Genomic DNA, 16,921 nt, shown 5'->3' on the forward strand with positions numbered 1-16,921 from the left:
AGCTTTACTGTGTCTTGAATGTGAACTGTCCTCTGGAGGCTCATGTGTTTGAACTCTTGGGTCCGAAGCTGGTGGTGGTGTTTTGTACAGCTATGAAACCTTTAGCAGGTGGTGGTCCCTTGCTAGAGGAAGTGGGTCACTAGGGATGCCCTTAAAGCCTGGCCCCACTTCCTACCTGCTGTCTTCCAGCTGCTTATGCTTACATCTGCATGTCTCTCCTGGTGTGATGGACTGTATTCCTTCTTAAAGTGTAAGCTGAAATAAACCCTTCTTGCCTTAAGTGGCTCTGCTCAGACCTTTGCTCACAACAATAAGGAAAAGGATCGGGTCTATTTTAGGAAGTGAAAGAAGGTTCCTGGGAAGAAGCATTGACTACCAAGGCAATCAGAACTTCACTGATGTGGAGAGGTTAGAATGTTGCAAGTTCCCAGCCATTTTAAAAGCTATCTTTAGCTTCTTTAATAATTGTTTACTGCCCACCTCAGTATGTGACCTAACATCCTTGTGAGTGGTTAGATAAATCCTTTGGAATGCAGGAAGAGACTCTTCCAGCATCTACCAATCCAAAAACTAAGAATGCCCACAGACAGCGTCTGAAGCCAGGAATAGGGATTTCCCCACTTTGCTGTAACCCACCTACTTGATTACAACGTATTTGAAAAATGAGTCGACACATGACTTTGTTCTATCAACACAAAAACTTCATGGAACTGTGGCCATGTTGGAACATGGAATTTGGAGTAAACTAAATCTCTGTACCTGGGTCATGGTCACCATATTTGGTCCAGAATAAACTCTCGCCTCCCCTTTGAGGTGAGAACTGTGTTTCTTGCTTGACATCTTAACTATGGACATCTTACAGACTGCAACAGAGGGAGTTATGTAAAAGTGTGACAGGCCACATTGCAGGGAAGTGCTGGGTCTGTGATTCTAACCTCTTGCTTTCTGGGACATTTTAACCCCTATTCTTCTGAGGGTAGGTAACAGCTCAGCATCACATCCCCAGAGAAGCCTCTGCTCCAGCCTGCCTCAAACAATGCTATACTGTTCCATTCAGAAAACTCATCTCAAGCTACTTCTATTTACTTGCTGTATTTTCTTGGGGGTGGTATCTTTTGGTTAGAATCCAAAATCCATCAAGGCAGAGGCCATTTCTGTCTTGTTCATCATCCTGTTCTCAGTGTTTTTGCTCAGATCTAGCAAACAGTAACTGTTCTGTGTTTATTGGTGAACAAATGATAATGACTTCAGAATTCATTTTCTCCCAATCATTTTACAATACAATCAATACATAGAAATAGCCCACTTAAACATAACAGTGTAGTTTGGACTCCGGCTGGTATTCATCCACAAGCTTATTTTTCTATGCATTCCCGGGAAATTTTATCATCATGGTAACAAATTTCTGGGAGTAGGAATATAAATTTCAAAGATGAAAGATAAATATATCCAGAAAATAAGTCAAGTTGAATTGACACACACCAAAAATACCCCAGGGTGTATTGTTGGAAAAACATTTATTGCAATTCTGTGTCAAAAAAATGTTTACAAAAATATGCCACTGTCTGGTACAAACAACTATAAAAAAAGTCAGTTCATCATGCAAGAAAGGTGTGCAAATAAGTTATATAGGACTCAGATTATTCAATATTAAACAATCATCTTTGCATGTAATCTGTCTAACCTTATACATTTAGTTAAAACATTCCACCCACCCTAATAGTTTTCTTTAAAAAGTACACTTAAAGCTTCTAAGCTTAGACATGGACTATAACAGACACTCTCTTTAGCTGGGGTGACTGGCATTTGGTAGTATAAAGATGGCACCAAAGGCTCCCAAGTATGGAGCAAGGCTTGGAGTCATCTGTTAAACAGCCTTGTGCATAGTTAAAAAATGTATCTATACTCAAAGACAGAGTCATGTTCAGTAATGCTGAAGCATATGGAGCATCCAGAAACTTGGAGTTTGGATGTAGCCATCCATTTCCAGCCAAATGGGGAGGGACTGAGTTCAGAGAGCTTCCTCAAGAAGCTTTGCTTGCTGAAGTCAAGGATACTTTGAAAAAGGCACACCAGACAAACGTCATGGCTGTCACCATCCCTTGCCTCCTGAGATAAATTCTGCTAATTGCAAACAAGGTTGATCAGAGCAAACTCCCACCAGACAGAACCTCACTGGATCTTGTAGTGGGGCTCACCGGTAAAAGGAGCAGGGAGGATAGATGCCTTAAATGTACTTTTCTGTTTCAGGGGAGAAGACATGCTTGGGTACCAGCAGGAGCTAGGTCAACATTTATCTATTCTTTTGTGTCTATGTGCATGTGTGTGCATGTGTACGTGTGCCTGCTAGTATGCCTGGGGATGTGTGCACATGCACATGCATTTGGAGGCCAGGGCAGACATTGAGCATCTTCCTGGATCTCTGTCCACTTTTACTTTTGAGGCAGGGTCTCTCACTGAGCCTGGATATCACTTGTTTCTTAAGACTGGCTGACCTGTGAACTCCCCATGCACTAAAGATGGCTTTTTCCAGGTCCCCATGCTTACATAGCAGGCACTGTATTAACTAGCCATCTCCCAGGATCCTGTGTCTGTTCTTAAAGGGTCATTATGTAAAACCCCAGGGAAAGTCGAATTTGTCAAAACATGGTGTTTGCTTCCTGCTGTTTTTGAAACAAGGCCTTGCTGTGTAGCCCAGGCTAGGAGTCTAGTTCTCTTGCCTCTGCAAAGATTACAGGTGTGCACCACGTACCTGGCATGCTGGTTACTTCCTAGTAAACAGGCTGTGCTCAGTAGAATGCTATAGTCACAACAGAGTGGAAGGGTGTGAAAATGAAAAGGGACCCCCTAACTTCTCTGGTAAAGCATCAGGCTTGAAAGGTTTGGAAAACTTTGTGGCAGATGCCCATCATGGGATGGTCTCCCCTGCCTCCCACAGTGAGGACCTTTGGAAGAGTCACACTCAGTGTCGTGAATCTACAGATGTCCACAAGGTGCTTGGCTGGGAGGTGGACTCGGAGCTCTAGCATCAGGAAGCTCCAGGTTTCTGTTCAGCTCTGTTGCTGACTTCCCAGAGAGTGTAGAGGAAGGCTCCCCACCCTGCCAGTTCTGGAAAAGCTTCCGCATCTTGAAAGGCAGAAATGCCAGAATGCATCCTCTCTTAACAACCCTTCTTGGTCTAAAGTCTGGGGTGGGAATTTCCTTCATCTAGAAAACCAAAGGTGGTGGTGTTGTTTTCTGTTTCAGCAAAGCAGAGAAGGAAAACACAGAATTTAGAATTTAGAATTACTACCTTGTTTGTTGAAGCCATAGATGGCCCATGATATATCAAAGTAAGATCCCTGTGTCTGCCCAGAGGTTCAGGGTGTTTGAGTCTGTTTAAGCACTGACGGGTTTCAAGCCAGCATCCAGTCAGAAGAGATGCTTCACAGACTCAGATAGTTGGAAACAGATTAAAAACAACAACAGATGTCAGCATAGAAAATGATAGTTTAGTTAAAAAATGCACACATAAAATTACAGTCAAAAATTCACACATAAAACTTAGAGTGTTTGCATAGCAAGATGTTATTGCCCTACAGCCAGGCAGAAAAACATAAACCCAGGTGCATGTTTTATAATAAACATTGTTTTGAATGCCGAGAACCATATACTGCTAAACACCTCCTGTGATGATTTATCATCTCTCTGGGAATCATACCAGTTGCTTAGACAAATCAAGTCCCCAGCCTTTTCTCTTCCATGTAAAACAATAAAAATAAGGAGTCTATGTCCATAGCAAGCACCTCATGGGAAAGGGTTTGTGAGGCCACAAGGATGAGCCACCCACTAGCTGGCTTCACAGTCAAAAGTAGATTGGCTCTTCTGCTGAGAGTTTCTGCAGGGGAAGAATCTTGTCCAAACCACTTTCATCTGAAATCGATCACCACTAGCCGGAAAGCCTCTCCCAGCTGATGGGCTGGGGACTCCACCTTGTAACTGCCGATCCTTTCTGCTGCCCTCCCCTCCCATTCCACCGATGCACCTGCTCAATCAGCAGTGGTGAGTCATGACACGGTCCTAGTGTCAGTGGGTTTATTTTTTTTTCTTTGGCTCTTACAATAAGAGGAGCATTCCTAAACTTTATATGGAATGGTTCTCCCTCTTCAGAGACTCAGCTGACTGCTCTCACATGTTTTGAGTCACCATTTCCCTGGGTTAGCTCAAATGGCTCGGGCAGAAGCTTTTCCTTCTCTCTGCTGTCGGAATGAATTCAGAGTGAGCACATCTAGTCCTGCTTTACAACATGCAAAGGAGGGACAGGAAGGTAGAGTAGAGAGAAAACACGTATCTTTCCCTTTGTGTTGGAAAAGTTCTTCTAGCAATTTCTATAGCCACGCCCCTCTTGCTTTTATAGCAGCAGTTCTGCGTCAGGGATTTTTAGTTTTTGTGCTGGAGGTCTGGGAGTCCTGGGTGGGTTTGCCAAGAGGAATTCTATAGACTATTCATGTCCTAGGAGCAAAAGTTTTGAACTCCGGTTACTTGTATGAGAGGCTCTGGCCTTGGCCTAATATGGACATCTTGCCTGCTCTGCTCTCTCTGTCACTCCTCCCCCACAGACCATCAAAGACACATCATTTCTACTCCTGGCCCACTCCCTCTCCACCTGCCACATCCTTCCTAGTTTCTACTACCCAGTGAAAGAGACCCATCCACGTTCTTTTTTTCATTCTTCAATTAGTTCCTCAGTTGCGTCACATACCAATGAGACCAAGGTTCATGGAGAATCTGCAGGCACCTAGTCAGCATTCCGAAAAGCTCAGACCTCACTGCCAGGGGCCAGGGTCATCTTACACTTGGGTAGGTTGCTGCCTGGGGCATGTGTGATATACGCCTTTGTGCCTTGCTGACACGCTCCACGAGACCGGCTCATCGGTTTTCTGCTGGCAGTCCAAAGCAGGCAAAGTTGCTGGGACTGTGAACTCCAAGTTCCCAACAACCTTCCATCTCCAAACAACATGGCAGAGCAGTGGTGACAGGCTGATGAGAACATGTGAAAGGCCATGAGCCCCTAATCCTAGCAGTGTCTCTCAGAATCACTGTTTCCAGGGCTTTTCATAGCAATGGCAGACCCAGCTCCACCCCACATCGTTACAGAAGGCGAGATAGTGGAGAGAGTCTGACAATTTTGGAAAAAGTATCTGTCTATCTGTCTCTTCCTTCCTTTCTTTTTTTCTTTCTTTTCCTTCATAGTCCAAGCCCCTACATTCTTAATGTAAAAATCATTCTGGGGAGAAGAGTTGAAAAAAAAAAGAAAGAAAGAAAGAAACCAAATAGAACAAATAGAAAACCCTTACAGGTTTGAACTCTCTAAAATTCAACTTTATACATCAACTCTTGTTCCTTTACATCTCCCTTTTTGCATTCCGAGCCTCTAAATTCAACTTAATTTGCCCCTCAAGGAAGAAGGAAGTATGGAAAACTTCCGGTGTTAAGTGCAGAGACTGCCAATCAGGGAGCCTTGCAGACGCCATCTGCCTGCACAGTACCGAGTGTCACTGAAGGAAGAGGCATCGCCTGCCCCTTGTTCCTGCATATGCTCTCTCGGCCATCTTTCCTCTCCTCCAAGGACCACCCCAAGCATCAATGCTTCAGGTTACACAATACCTTCCTTAATATTTATACGGGACAAAGTCCTATTTCTGCTTCTTTGCCAAGGACATGCATAGTGGCAGTTTTATTTGGAGAGTAAAAAAAAAAAAAGCAAATACAACTGCAAATGTATGTACATTGTAGAAAAACAACAATCTATAAAAGGTAAAAAACAACATTTTTCCCACTCCAGGAATTAACTCCTGAAGTCCTGAGATTTGCTTTCTTCCACAGTGTTCATATCTCTGCTTTGCAAGACCCCCAGAGATCCTTTGTCTTTTAACTCTTTCTTTTAACTCAGTCCTGAAACAAGTTTAAGATGAACTCATCTCTCTATCTGGCTGGAACTCCAGGCTTCCTTTTAAACCATGCTTGTGAAAAGTCCCAGTTCAGGATGACTCAAGTTTGATGGTGGACCTAAAGAACAGAAAGAGCCTTGGCTCATGACCCTGCCAAGGGGAAACAGCAGCTATCAGAATGTTTAATTGGCTGGTGTGAAAAGTGTGTGTCTCTCAAGCCTCAGGTCTTGGGCGCCACTACTATGTTCACAGACATTCACTAATCCATGAAGATACCCGAGGAAGTCCAGATAAGCCCAGAAGTTAATTAGAAGAGGGTAGAGTTCAATCAGAAGTGCCAAGCCTTCACATCTACAGGTGTCTAATTCTAGCTCTCCATGACTTCTGCTGGAGCTGTTCTTAAGCTGGCCTTCTGGTTCCCTGCATGAACTATAACATGGAAGGGAAAGAAGGCATAGATACTGGAGAGGAGAGGGAAAAGGAAATCAGAACCAAGAAGAGGGTTTTTTTTTTCCCTAATTCGTTCCCATCTTAGATCACTTTACAGATGAAAGAACTTACATGAAACACAGACATTGCCTGCTAGATAATGTATGCTGCCAGAGAGCACTCTATGCTTTTAGAGGTAGACCATTGTGTGGCATCTTCGTAGGATAAGGCCTTATGCCCCATGCAGGATTCAGATGGGTGGACTTCTTTGCCTGTTCAAAACAAACCCAGATCCAAACCCAAAGCCCAAGGACTTCTCAACTGTAGCATTCTTTTCTTCCTCCTTCCTTATGTCTTAACAACATTATCACATTGTAAACAGGGCGTTCTATCTTGTATTTGAGTTTTGCATTTTTCTTCCTAGGGAAGTAGGAAGTTTCCATGAACATCAAGAGGACTCCATTTTCATGGCAGACATAGAGTTCTTGCCTTTATAGTCTTGCTGGCAAATTGTTAGGGGAGAAAAAAAAAGTCTTATTTACAGTATCTCTGCTTTTCCGTACCAGTTCACATTTGTAAATTCTCATTGGCAACTGCAGTCTCTTCTCAGTGACTTCGCTCAGAAGTTTCAAGCCAATGCTTAAATTGTACACTATTTACAGACCAAGTTATCCGAACTTGCAGCCATCTGATCAGCAGGGCCTTGTGACGTGCTGTCATGGGCTGGGATTCAGAACTTGAACAGGTTGATGAAGTCTTGGGGGGAAAGCGAGATGGAGCAGCTCTCTGGATTGTTGGCTGTGCACGGATGGTTAGTGCCCTGGAAAAAGCATTAGGGTTAGAGCTGAGTTCTCAGTGGCAGCTCCCTGGCTCTGCAAGGCATTGCCCAATCTCTTAGCAGCTCTCTGTCAAGAATGCCACTGCAGAGGTTGGAGAGGTGGCTCAGTGGTTAGGAGCATGCGCCGCTCTTGCGGAGGACCTAAGCACCAGTCTTGTCTCTGGGTCAAGCGGCTCACAACCACCCTTAACTTCAGCTCCAAGGTATCTGACGCCCTCTTCCAGCCTCTGCAGGCACTGCTCTCATAGGCACGTAACCACACATAGACATGTATGCATGTTTATGATTAAAAATGCCAATAAATCTGAGAAACAAAAGAATGTCACTGAATTCAGGGGGTGAGGAAAGAGTTGGTGAGTAAAGTGACTGGTATGTGACTAGGAGGACCTGTGTTTAGATTCCCAGTACCCATCTAGAAGCTGGGTATGGAGGCATGCATCTTGTAACCCTAGCACTGGGGGTGAGACAGAGACAGATAGGTCCCTGAAGTTCATTGGCTGGCTAGTCTAGCCAATCTGGTGAGCTCCAGGTTCAGTCTTTAAAAAAAAAAAAAAAAAAAAGGTAGTGAGCTATTGAGGAAAAAGGAGACTGTGATCTCAGGCCTCTACACTCAGGTCCCCATATGTGCACCTACACAAACATGTGCATACGCAAATGCATCCACACATACTACTCCTCCCTACCCCTCCTCCCCCAAAGGAATTCCACAGCATAGAGAAGCTAAAGAATTCGTGTTGCCTGTGTATAAGACAGACTATGTGGAGAATGGCTTTCAGAGACAAGTCAGCAAAAGGGCAGAGGAAATGAAGGGACATGAGGTCTTTGAGTTTCTCTTCCCTGTCCAAGGGCTGGATGAGTTTTATTCTCCCTTAGGTTGAGGGCTGAGAAAGGAAGGAACAGGGGAGATCTGGCCTCTTGATGCTGTCACAGTAGGCTCTTAGGACCTGGGCTCGGGGAAATCAGGGCTGGAGGCAGGAACTGAAGCAGAGGCCGTGGAGGAGCACTGTTTAAAAAGCCAGCTCCTCCTGGGCAGTGGTGTGGTGCATACCTTTAATCCCAGCACTCGGGAGGCAGAGGCAGGCGGATCTCTGTGAGTTCAAGGCCAGCCTGGGCTACAGAGCGAGATCCAGGAAAGGCGCAAAGCTACACAGAGAAACCTTGTCTGGAAAAACAAAAAACAAAAAACAAAACAAAAAAAAGGCCAGCTCCTCACAGCCTGCTCAGCCTACTCTGTCATTGCGGCCCAGGAGTGGCCTGCTCACAGTCAGCTGGGTCCTTCTCCATCAATTATCAATCAAGAAAATGCCATACAGACTTGCCCATAGGCCAATTTGGTGGGGACATTTTTTTCTACACTGAGGCTCCCTTTCTCAAAATGACTCTCACTTGTGTCACATGGATGCGACACCAGCCCACACAGACACTTACCTTCCAGGAGAGAATGTGGCAGTGTTTGCAAAGCTGCAGGGTGTCTCCATACTGCTCTCGCCTGGGGTAACATCGTATCAGCTTGAAATACATCTTCTTCCAATCCAGCTGTCCTTTGTCGGACAGAATTAATCGCTTGCGGATCTGAAGATCAAACGGAGAAAAGTTATCAGGAGAGTTCACCAGGAGGATATTTGGGGGGGGGTCTTCTGGTCCCGAAGATCTGCTCCCACTCTTTCCCCATATTTTTATACGGACCCTATGACACCCAGGGGAGAAAATGTCAGATCAGAACACAGCACTTTCTTGGCTTTTAACACGTACTCAGCACTGTTTAACTGGCTTTCGGAAGAAGCAGGTAGCTCTATTTTCCAGTGACTGCTTCTAGGGTGCCTTTGACTGGTTCTTCAAAGCTTAGGCCATGCCCATCAGCCACTTCAATCTTCTTTGCTGTAGCCCTGAATGATGATCTCTAGGGAGACGCAGTGATGAGCACCAGGGCTCGATTTTATCTTATGGTTCAGTTTCAGTAGCTTCATGAAAAGATCCCGTTGAAATAATGTGGTATTTTACTAAATTAGTTTACTAGTGAAGAGAGACCTTGCATACTTGCATCCTAGGTCTTAAAGGTCCTCATGGCCACGCTCCAGTACCTCAAGGTCATAGGCAGGTGTAACAGCTACTTGCTACCTCACTAGGGACGGTGCTTCAGGGCTGCCTCACACAACCACTACCAGGGACATCAATGCACATTGGAAGAAAGTGGAAAAACCACCCTCAAGTGGTGTGATGACAGACAGGTTTATAGGGCGTCTGTAGGGCCAATTCAAATGTAAGGCCAGCTGTCTCACCCTGAGAGTCATTTCACTAATTTGAATATACCAGTTGGTCACTGGTGGCCTTGGCCTCTTCACCTGTTTGATGTGGACACAACATCTATCCTTCCTGGATAGGGAGGCTAAAAGGAAATAATGTTCATAAAAGTGCTTGACTATAAAGCACCAGAAAATGACTTTTTATTTATTTACTTTAAGAAAAGAAGGGGTTGGGGATTTAGCTCAGTGGTAGAGCACTTGCCTAGCAAGCAAGTGCCCTGGGTTCGATCCTCAGCTCTGGCAAAAAAAAAAAAAAAAAAAAAAAAAAAAAAAAGCAATACCAATTTGCAAAATTTTGAGTGAGCCATAGAATGTAATTTGGGTTAAGGATTTATTTTTCCCCTTATCAAGACAATGGAGACAGTAACAAGGAACCAAAAAGCAAATAGCACACACATTGACTTAGGAATGCCTTACACCAGTGCTTCTCAACTTGAAGGTCGAGACCCTGTTGGGGGTCCAACTACCCTTTCACTGGGGTAGCCTAAGATCATCAGAAAACACAGACATTTATATTGTGATTTGTAACAGCAGCAAAACGACAGTTGTGAAGTAGCAACGAAAATAATTCTATGGTTGGGGGTCATGGCAACCCGAGGAACCGTACTGAAGGGTTCCAGTGTTAGGAAGGTTGAGAACCCCGCCTTAGACCGTGGCTGTCTAGTAGACCAGGAAGTCCTGGAGGCGGGCAGCCTCACTGCATGCTGGAGAAGGATGGGTCTCCCTAGAGTAAGGGCAGAGCAGGGAGCACGAGGGAGCCTGAGGGAGCAGGCCACCAGGCTTCACTGACCTGCCGCTCGGAAAAGTGGTACTGGCAGAGTCTCTTCCACAGCAGCCGGTCCTCACTGAGCACGTGCAGGTCTGGGGCTGCCTGGCCCAGGCTGACCAGGTCCCGCCCATCGCTCAGCCTCTGCATGATGTTCAGTTGCAAGCACACTGGCAGGTCGGTGAAGGTGAGGCCTTTGAAGGCAGGCTGCAGAGAGAAGGCCTGATGATAAGCTGGGCGTTTGGAGAAGAGCCATTTTCCAGGTAACTTGCTCCCAGAATGCCACTGGCCCCTGGTCCTCCAAGCTCAAGCTGGTTTATCAACAGCTAGATTCTCAAAGCAGTGAGGCTCCCTGTCTTACAAGCAGAAGTAGGACCCATGGCAGAGCCTCCAGAAGCTGCCTGCAACCCTCTCTCTCTCTCTCTCTCTCTCTATTTCTCTCTCTCTCAGGCTTTCTCTGTACAGCCCTGGCTGTCCAGGAACTCACTCTGTAGACTAAGCTGGCCTGGAACTCAAGAGATCCTCCTGCCTCTCCTCCCCAAAGGTGTTCACCACCATCATCCGGCTATATTTTTTATTCTTGAGAATTTCATACAAGTATACAAAGAAATATGATACTATTTATCTCATTTCCCTCCTCTCACCTCCCTGTATCCAACAGGTCCCTTCCAACTTCATGTCCTCTTAAAAAAAAAGATGTATTTTTATTGTATGTGTATGATTGTTCGTCTACATATATGTAAACACACCATGTCCACGCCTTGTGCCTGCAGAGGTCAGAAGAGGGTGTTAAATCCCCTGGAACTGGAGTTATGGATGGTTATGAACTGCCATATGGGTGTTAGGAACCAAACCCAGGTCCTCTGGAAGAGCAGCAAGTGCTCTTTACCACTGAGCCATCTCTCCAGCCCCTCGTGGTTTTTTGTTTGTTTGTTTTGACAACCCTCTAAGTCCATTTAATGCTGCCCATGTGTGCGTGGGTGGGGCCATACACTGGAGCATGGGAACATACTGGGTTTTTGTGTTTGTTAACTTCACTATTCAACTGCAGACACCTGGCCTCCCATCTCACTGTCCTCTGTGATTCCAGATTGTTCCATTTCAGTGCCTATCTGTGCACAAAGCCCTCACCCACCTGGCCTTCTCTCGTCTCTCAGACCCACTTCAAACCCATTTTTATTGGGCATGGTGGCACACACCTTTAATTCCAGCACTTGGGAGGCAGAGAGGAGGATATCTTTGTGTTCAAAGCCAGCCTGGTCTACACAGCAAGTTCTAGGACAGCCAGGGCTACATAGAGAGAACCTGTCAGGAAAAAGCAAAAACCAAATACCGCACAAAGAAAACAAAACAAAACTCAACCATGTCCTCTGACCACCTTTTTGGCTTATGCATTTCCCTTGGGTCTCTTCCACTGCACCTTCTTAGAACTCCTATAAGCTCCTTCAGTGACTGTCTGCAATGTGCACCCCCCTCCACCTGCTTTTCGGCATGTGGTGGTTTGAAAGAAAATGGCCCCCAAAGGGAGTGGCACTATTAGGAGGTGTGGCCTTTTTGGAGGAAGTGTGTCACTGGCCTGGAGCTTTGAGGTCTCTTTTTTCTCAGCTTCCCTCAGTGTGACAGTCAGTCAACTTCCTGTTGCTTATAAGATGTGGTACTCTCAGCTCCAGCACCACGCCTGCCTGCCCGCTGCCATGTTCCCCGCCATGATGATAATGGACTGAACCTCTGAAACTGTAAGCCAGCCACCCTCAATTAAATGTTTTCTTTATAAGAGTTGGCTGTGATCACGGTGTCTGTTCACAGCAATAGTAACCTTAAGACACTGCACAACCCCCTTCCCTTAAGAAACACTGAATGCAATATTCCTTTCCGAACCTAAAGTCCTTGACAACAGGGAGCTTGCTTTGTTTCACTGTTTGTGCCCTGGTGTCCAGAAGTGTTTGGCACATCATAAGCACTCAATAAATAGTAGTGCAATGGATTAAATCCAAATAGTTGAACAGAAAAAGAAAAAGAATTACAAAAGACCCTGTGCATGTGCATATGTTTGTGTGTGTGTGTGTGTGTGTGTGTGTGTGTGTGTGTGTGTGTGTTATATGTGTTTACAGGATTATATGCATGTGTTTGTATGCATCTGTGTGGGTTTGTGTATGTTTCTGTTTGAGATTATCCTTGTGTGGGTTTGTGTCTATGTGTGTGTGTATGTATGTTTGTGTTCACACTGGGAATGTGGCCCCCAAACCCTCTGAGCTAACCTCCACTGTCACTGAAGCAGTTCTATGCACACAAAGGAACATTTAATTTTTTAAAAAAATGTATTTATTCTACAGATATGAGTGTTTTGCCTGCATGTATGTATGTGCACCACATGTATGCTTGATGCTCATGGAGATCAGAAGAAGGCATCGGATCCTCTGCAACTAGAGTTACAGATGGTTGTGAGCCACCATGTGGGTGGTGGGAACAGAACCAGTCTTCTGCAGGGCAACAGTGCTCTTAACTGCTGAGTGATCTCTCCAGTCCCTCCAGGGAATATTTTAAAAGCTGCTCATTTACATGTAATATACACCTGCAATCAACTTTGGGCTTCTGGAGGAACTTCCACTATACTCCCAAGCCTTTTCTTATTTTAAAATGTGATGATCTCAAGATATCTCACCTAGACCTACATCCTTGAAGGCAGGACCTAGCTGGGAGGCCTTGGAGACTAGATGAGCACAAACAGCTCTTGTGGTGCTTACCGCCGACAGGTGCAGAACTGCACAGGAGGAAAATAAGACTCTTGGAGTAGAGATTATTTTTCTCATCAGATTTCTGGGGAGAACCTGTGGGAAGCACAGCAAAGCCCAAACACATGGGGGAACCCAGGGGCTACTTGGTACCAGTCTCATTGGGATTCCAAGTATCACTCAGCCTCGGCAATCACCTGAGTCCCTGGTAGGCAAGACAGGTATTGGTGGGAAGATGGGGCCCAGAAGGAGATTTAATGGGGACTGTTGAGAAGAATGGGCATGGCATGGGAGGAACATGATATGGGCAAACAGCAGATCCAATGGCATCCTGGGAAGCCTGGGTCTCAGTTTCCCCAGCCGCCAAAGACTGTGTTTAGAACACTGAAGATCCCTCTAGTGCTAATGATCTTGGCCCTGCAGCGACTCAGGCCTTCTGTTTCATCAGAAGTGTCAGTGAGTTGACAATTTTTACTGCTCACTTCTACCCTGGGCTGTTGGGCTGAACTCCATTTGTTTACAACATTCAGGACTTGGTGTGACCGCAGAAAGCCCTATACCTATTTGTCATTTATCATCTGCTGTTGATCATATGAGCTAATAAAACTGCCATGGGGTTTTCTTTTTGTTTCCAGCACTTCAAAGCCTCTACTCTTTTTGGTTAAAACTCCCAGGCCAATTATTACATTAACTCCTATTAAAGGAAAGTTGGCTTGGCAGAGTTTGCCTTGTCAAATTTTCAAACCTGAACTTTTCCAAAACCCTTGCCCGGACCTCATGCCAAGCTCTGACTCCTGATAAATGGTTAACTGCTTGCATGCCTTCTCCCTTTCAAATATAAACATGTAAAAGGAAAAATATGTCACCCTTGCAGCCTCAGTTAAGCATTTGGCTAAACTCCACTTGTGTCTACCCCAGCCCCCATTTTCCAAAACACTGCTTTGCCCACAGCACTATAATTATATTTTATTTCCCCCCCTACAAACTAATTCTCTTTAACTTTGCCCTTCATCCTTTATTATTATAGGAATTACATTTGCCAATAAAAATTGGCTTGAAAGAATTAGATATGAGGATTTCTAAGGCAAACAAGGTTATATGCTAGGAAAACAGTGACAAAACGTGGGCTAATAGGGAAGTGTTTACTATGAAAGTCACTTTAATATTTTCATGGATTAACATACTTTTCTTTCTGACAACTATAAAAATATCGTTCAGACTGAAATAATTAGAGTATTCTTGTTCTCTCTCCGCCCCCTCCACACCCCCAGGATCTTTTTTGTTTATTTGTTTGTTGGTTGGTTAGTTTGTTTTTTTGGAAGCTGAGGATTGAACTCAGGGCCTTGCGTTTGCTAGGCAAGCAATCTACTACTGAGCTAAATCCCCAACCCCGGCCCTCAGGATCTTATAGTCCAGGCTGATTTCAGATTTTTTCTGTAGCTGAGGATGACTTTGAACTCCCCACTCTCCTGCCTCCATGTCCCAAGTGTGCTGAGATTACAGGCCTGAATCACCAAGCACCAAAAGAGTTGGGGCGCCAGGCAGTTGTGGCACACGTCTTTAATCCCACCACTCGGGAGGCAGAGCCAGGCGGATCTCTGTGAGTTCCAGGCCAGCCTGGGCTACAGACTGAGTTCCAGGAAAGAAAAACAAAAAACAAAACAAAAGATTTATTTTGGGGTTGGGGATTTAGCTCAGTGATAGAGTGCTTGCCTAGCAAGCACAAGGCCCTGGGTTCAGTCCTCAGCTCTGAAAAAAAAAAAGAGTTGGGGCTTTATGTGGGAAGCTCTTCTGTACGGCTCTCAGAACAATATAATCAGAGCCCCCTAGTGGGTCCAGGAGGGGACAGAATGGAGAAAGATCTGTACTGCCTCTGTCAGCAGCCTGTTTTGGAGTTTGACATCAGACCTCTTGGTATAAAGGCCCCAACACAATTACACTCTGCCCTCCATGTTCTCGGTTCCTACATCCTTGAGTTCAGTGAACCACAGATGAAAAATACTGAAAAAGAAATGCATCTGTACTGACTGCAGAGAGACTTTTTCTTGACCTCATGCCCCATGCACAGAGTATCCTGTAAGGTATTAAAATTGGGCAAGAGATGATTTGCAGTGCAGAGGAGAATGCATGGAGGCCAAGCATAGTTACTAGGCCACTGTATGGAAGACACTTGAGCATCTATGGCACCCGGGGGATCCTTGGGGTCACTTTGAATCTACCCTCTGTGGATACTGAAGATGATTTTCCTCACTTACAAAACAAGGAAATGAGTATCTTGCAGCATGCCTGGGTAGAAGAGGTAGATAATGCATGGAAGTACTTAGCACAGTGCCCAGTAAATTTCAGTCATTTGCCCCAATTACAATTAATTACTAGATACGTTAATTATCACATGGGAGGGACTTGCAGTGTGTGTGTAGGCAAGCCCTTGATCATAGCACCTAATGCACCTATAATAACGCTGACTACATACCAGGCCCTGTTCCAGCTGCTGTCTGTAGACCAGTTTTTGCAACCTCATGCCTATGTTAAATCTCACACAGGGATATGAGATGGGCATGTCTGCCTCTATTTTCCAAGTGAGGAAAGTGAAGCATGGGGAGACTGAGTAACTGTTGGAATCTTGCAGTTAGTAACTTATCACTGTCATCCATAATCTGGGACACTATTCTCCAATCATGCTCTCCGGAACCCTGAACATGTCCTGCAGCAGGCAGGTTGGTGGGGAGCTGTCTCTTCAAATAAACATTCATCTCTTCAACTAAAATCTACTGACCGCTTGTGCCAGCTATAGAGCAGAAGATGACAATGTCTTTTCCTCTGAGATTATAGAGCAGTAGGTGGAGACAGATGTGTTTGTGTCCAAGATCCTTTCAGCTAGTCAGAAGCGATCTGAGGAAGATGGTGTGATAGGGGTTGTGAGAGATGGGATGAAGGGCTGGAGAGATGGCTCAGCAGGTAGTTAAGAGCACTGGCTGCTCTTCCAGAGGACCTGGTTCAATTCCCAGCACCCATATAGCAGCTCACAACTGTCTGTAACTCCAGTTTCAGGAGATCTGACACCCTCACACAGACATAAATGCAGGCAAAACACCAATGCACATAAAAATAAATAAACCTTTTTTTTTTTTTTTTTTTTTTTTTTTAAAGAGAGATGGGATGAAGCAGGAAGACTGTGAGCCACAAGGCCCTGAGGTAGTGTGTAGAGAAGTGTAGGGTTCTACTGGAGTACCTCAAGCAGATGTGAGAGGGAGATGAGCTTCAGGGTTGGATCTCTTCTGCAGAGGATTTCACTGGATTTGATCGACAGCTGGAGAGATGGCTCAGCAGTTAAAAAGAGCACTGGCTGCTCTTCCAGAGGCCCTGAGTTCAATTCCCAGCAACCACATGGTAGCTCACAGCCATCTACAATGAGATCTGTTTGTTGTCCCCTTCTGGCCTGCAGGCATACTTGCAGACAGAACACTGTATACATAATAAATAAATAAATCTTAAAAAAGTTTGATTGATCAGTGGATAAATAACTGGAAGAAAACCAGATGGGAAAAAGTTTGGAAACCACCAATGTTAAGCTTGCTTTGCCATTTTAGGGATCAGTAGTCCCAGCTTCTGACTTTAGCCTGATTGCTGTGTAGTGCTGGGAAGGACATGGACTCCTCTGGTCCCCCACTTCAATGCTATCCTATGAAGGCTAATAGTAATAACAATGGCTGCCTTTCAAGAGTGTCTGGGGGCCAACTAAGGAGGATTTTAAGGAAGTAAGGTCATGGAAGTGCAAAGATTGGGAGATTGGGGTAGGAGACATATTCATTTGAGGTGGTCAGAGGGAACACAGTTCAGTGCAAGCATGACCATCTAAATGAATGCTCCAAAGTTGCCAGGAGGAGGATGTCCTTTGAACAAATGGGCCTTGTTCATTTCTA

The 16,921-nt window shown here is 45.1% G+C and overlaps 1 protein-coding gene and 1 non-coding gene across 2 annotated transcripts in view; one reads left to right on the forward strand and one right to left on the reverse strand.

Moving 5' to 3' along the window:
- Positions 1-1,502: 1,502 nt before the first annotated feature.
- The window catches only part of Fbxo32 (F-box protein 32), a 40,892-nt gene continuing 25,473 nt past the window's right edge, over positions 1,503-16,921 (reverse strand). The window contains exons 7-9 of the mRNA XM_036208155.1: positions 10,291-10,473; positions 8,626-8,769; positions 1,503-7,179 (exon numbers count right to left, since the gene is read on the reverse strand). Of these exons, the coding sequence (XP_036064048.1) occupies positions 7,090-7,179; positions 8,626-8,769; positions 10,291-10,473 (417 nt within the window). The 3' untranslated portion in view covers positions 1,503-7,089. The remainder of the gene's footprint in view (positions 7,180-8,625; positions 8,770-10,290; positions 10,474-16,921) is intronic.
- On the forward strand, positions 9,670-9,743 carry Trnaa-agc. Its single transcript has one exon. It is a non-coding gene; the product is annotated as a tRNA-Ala (tRNA).

This window comes from Onychomys torridus, chromosome 16 (assembly GCF_903995425.1).
Source record: "Onychomys torridus chromosome 16, mOncTor1.1, whole genome shotgun sequence".
Lineage (NCBI taxonomy): Eukaryota > Metazoa > Chordata > Mammalia > Rodentia > Cricetidae > Onychomys > Onychomys torridus.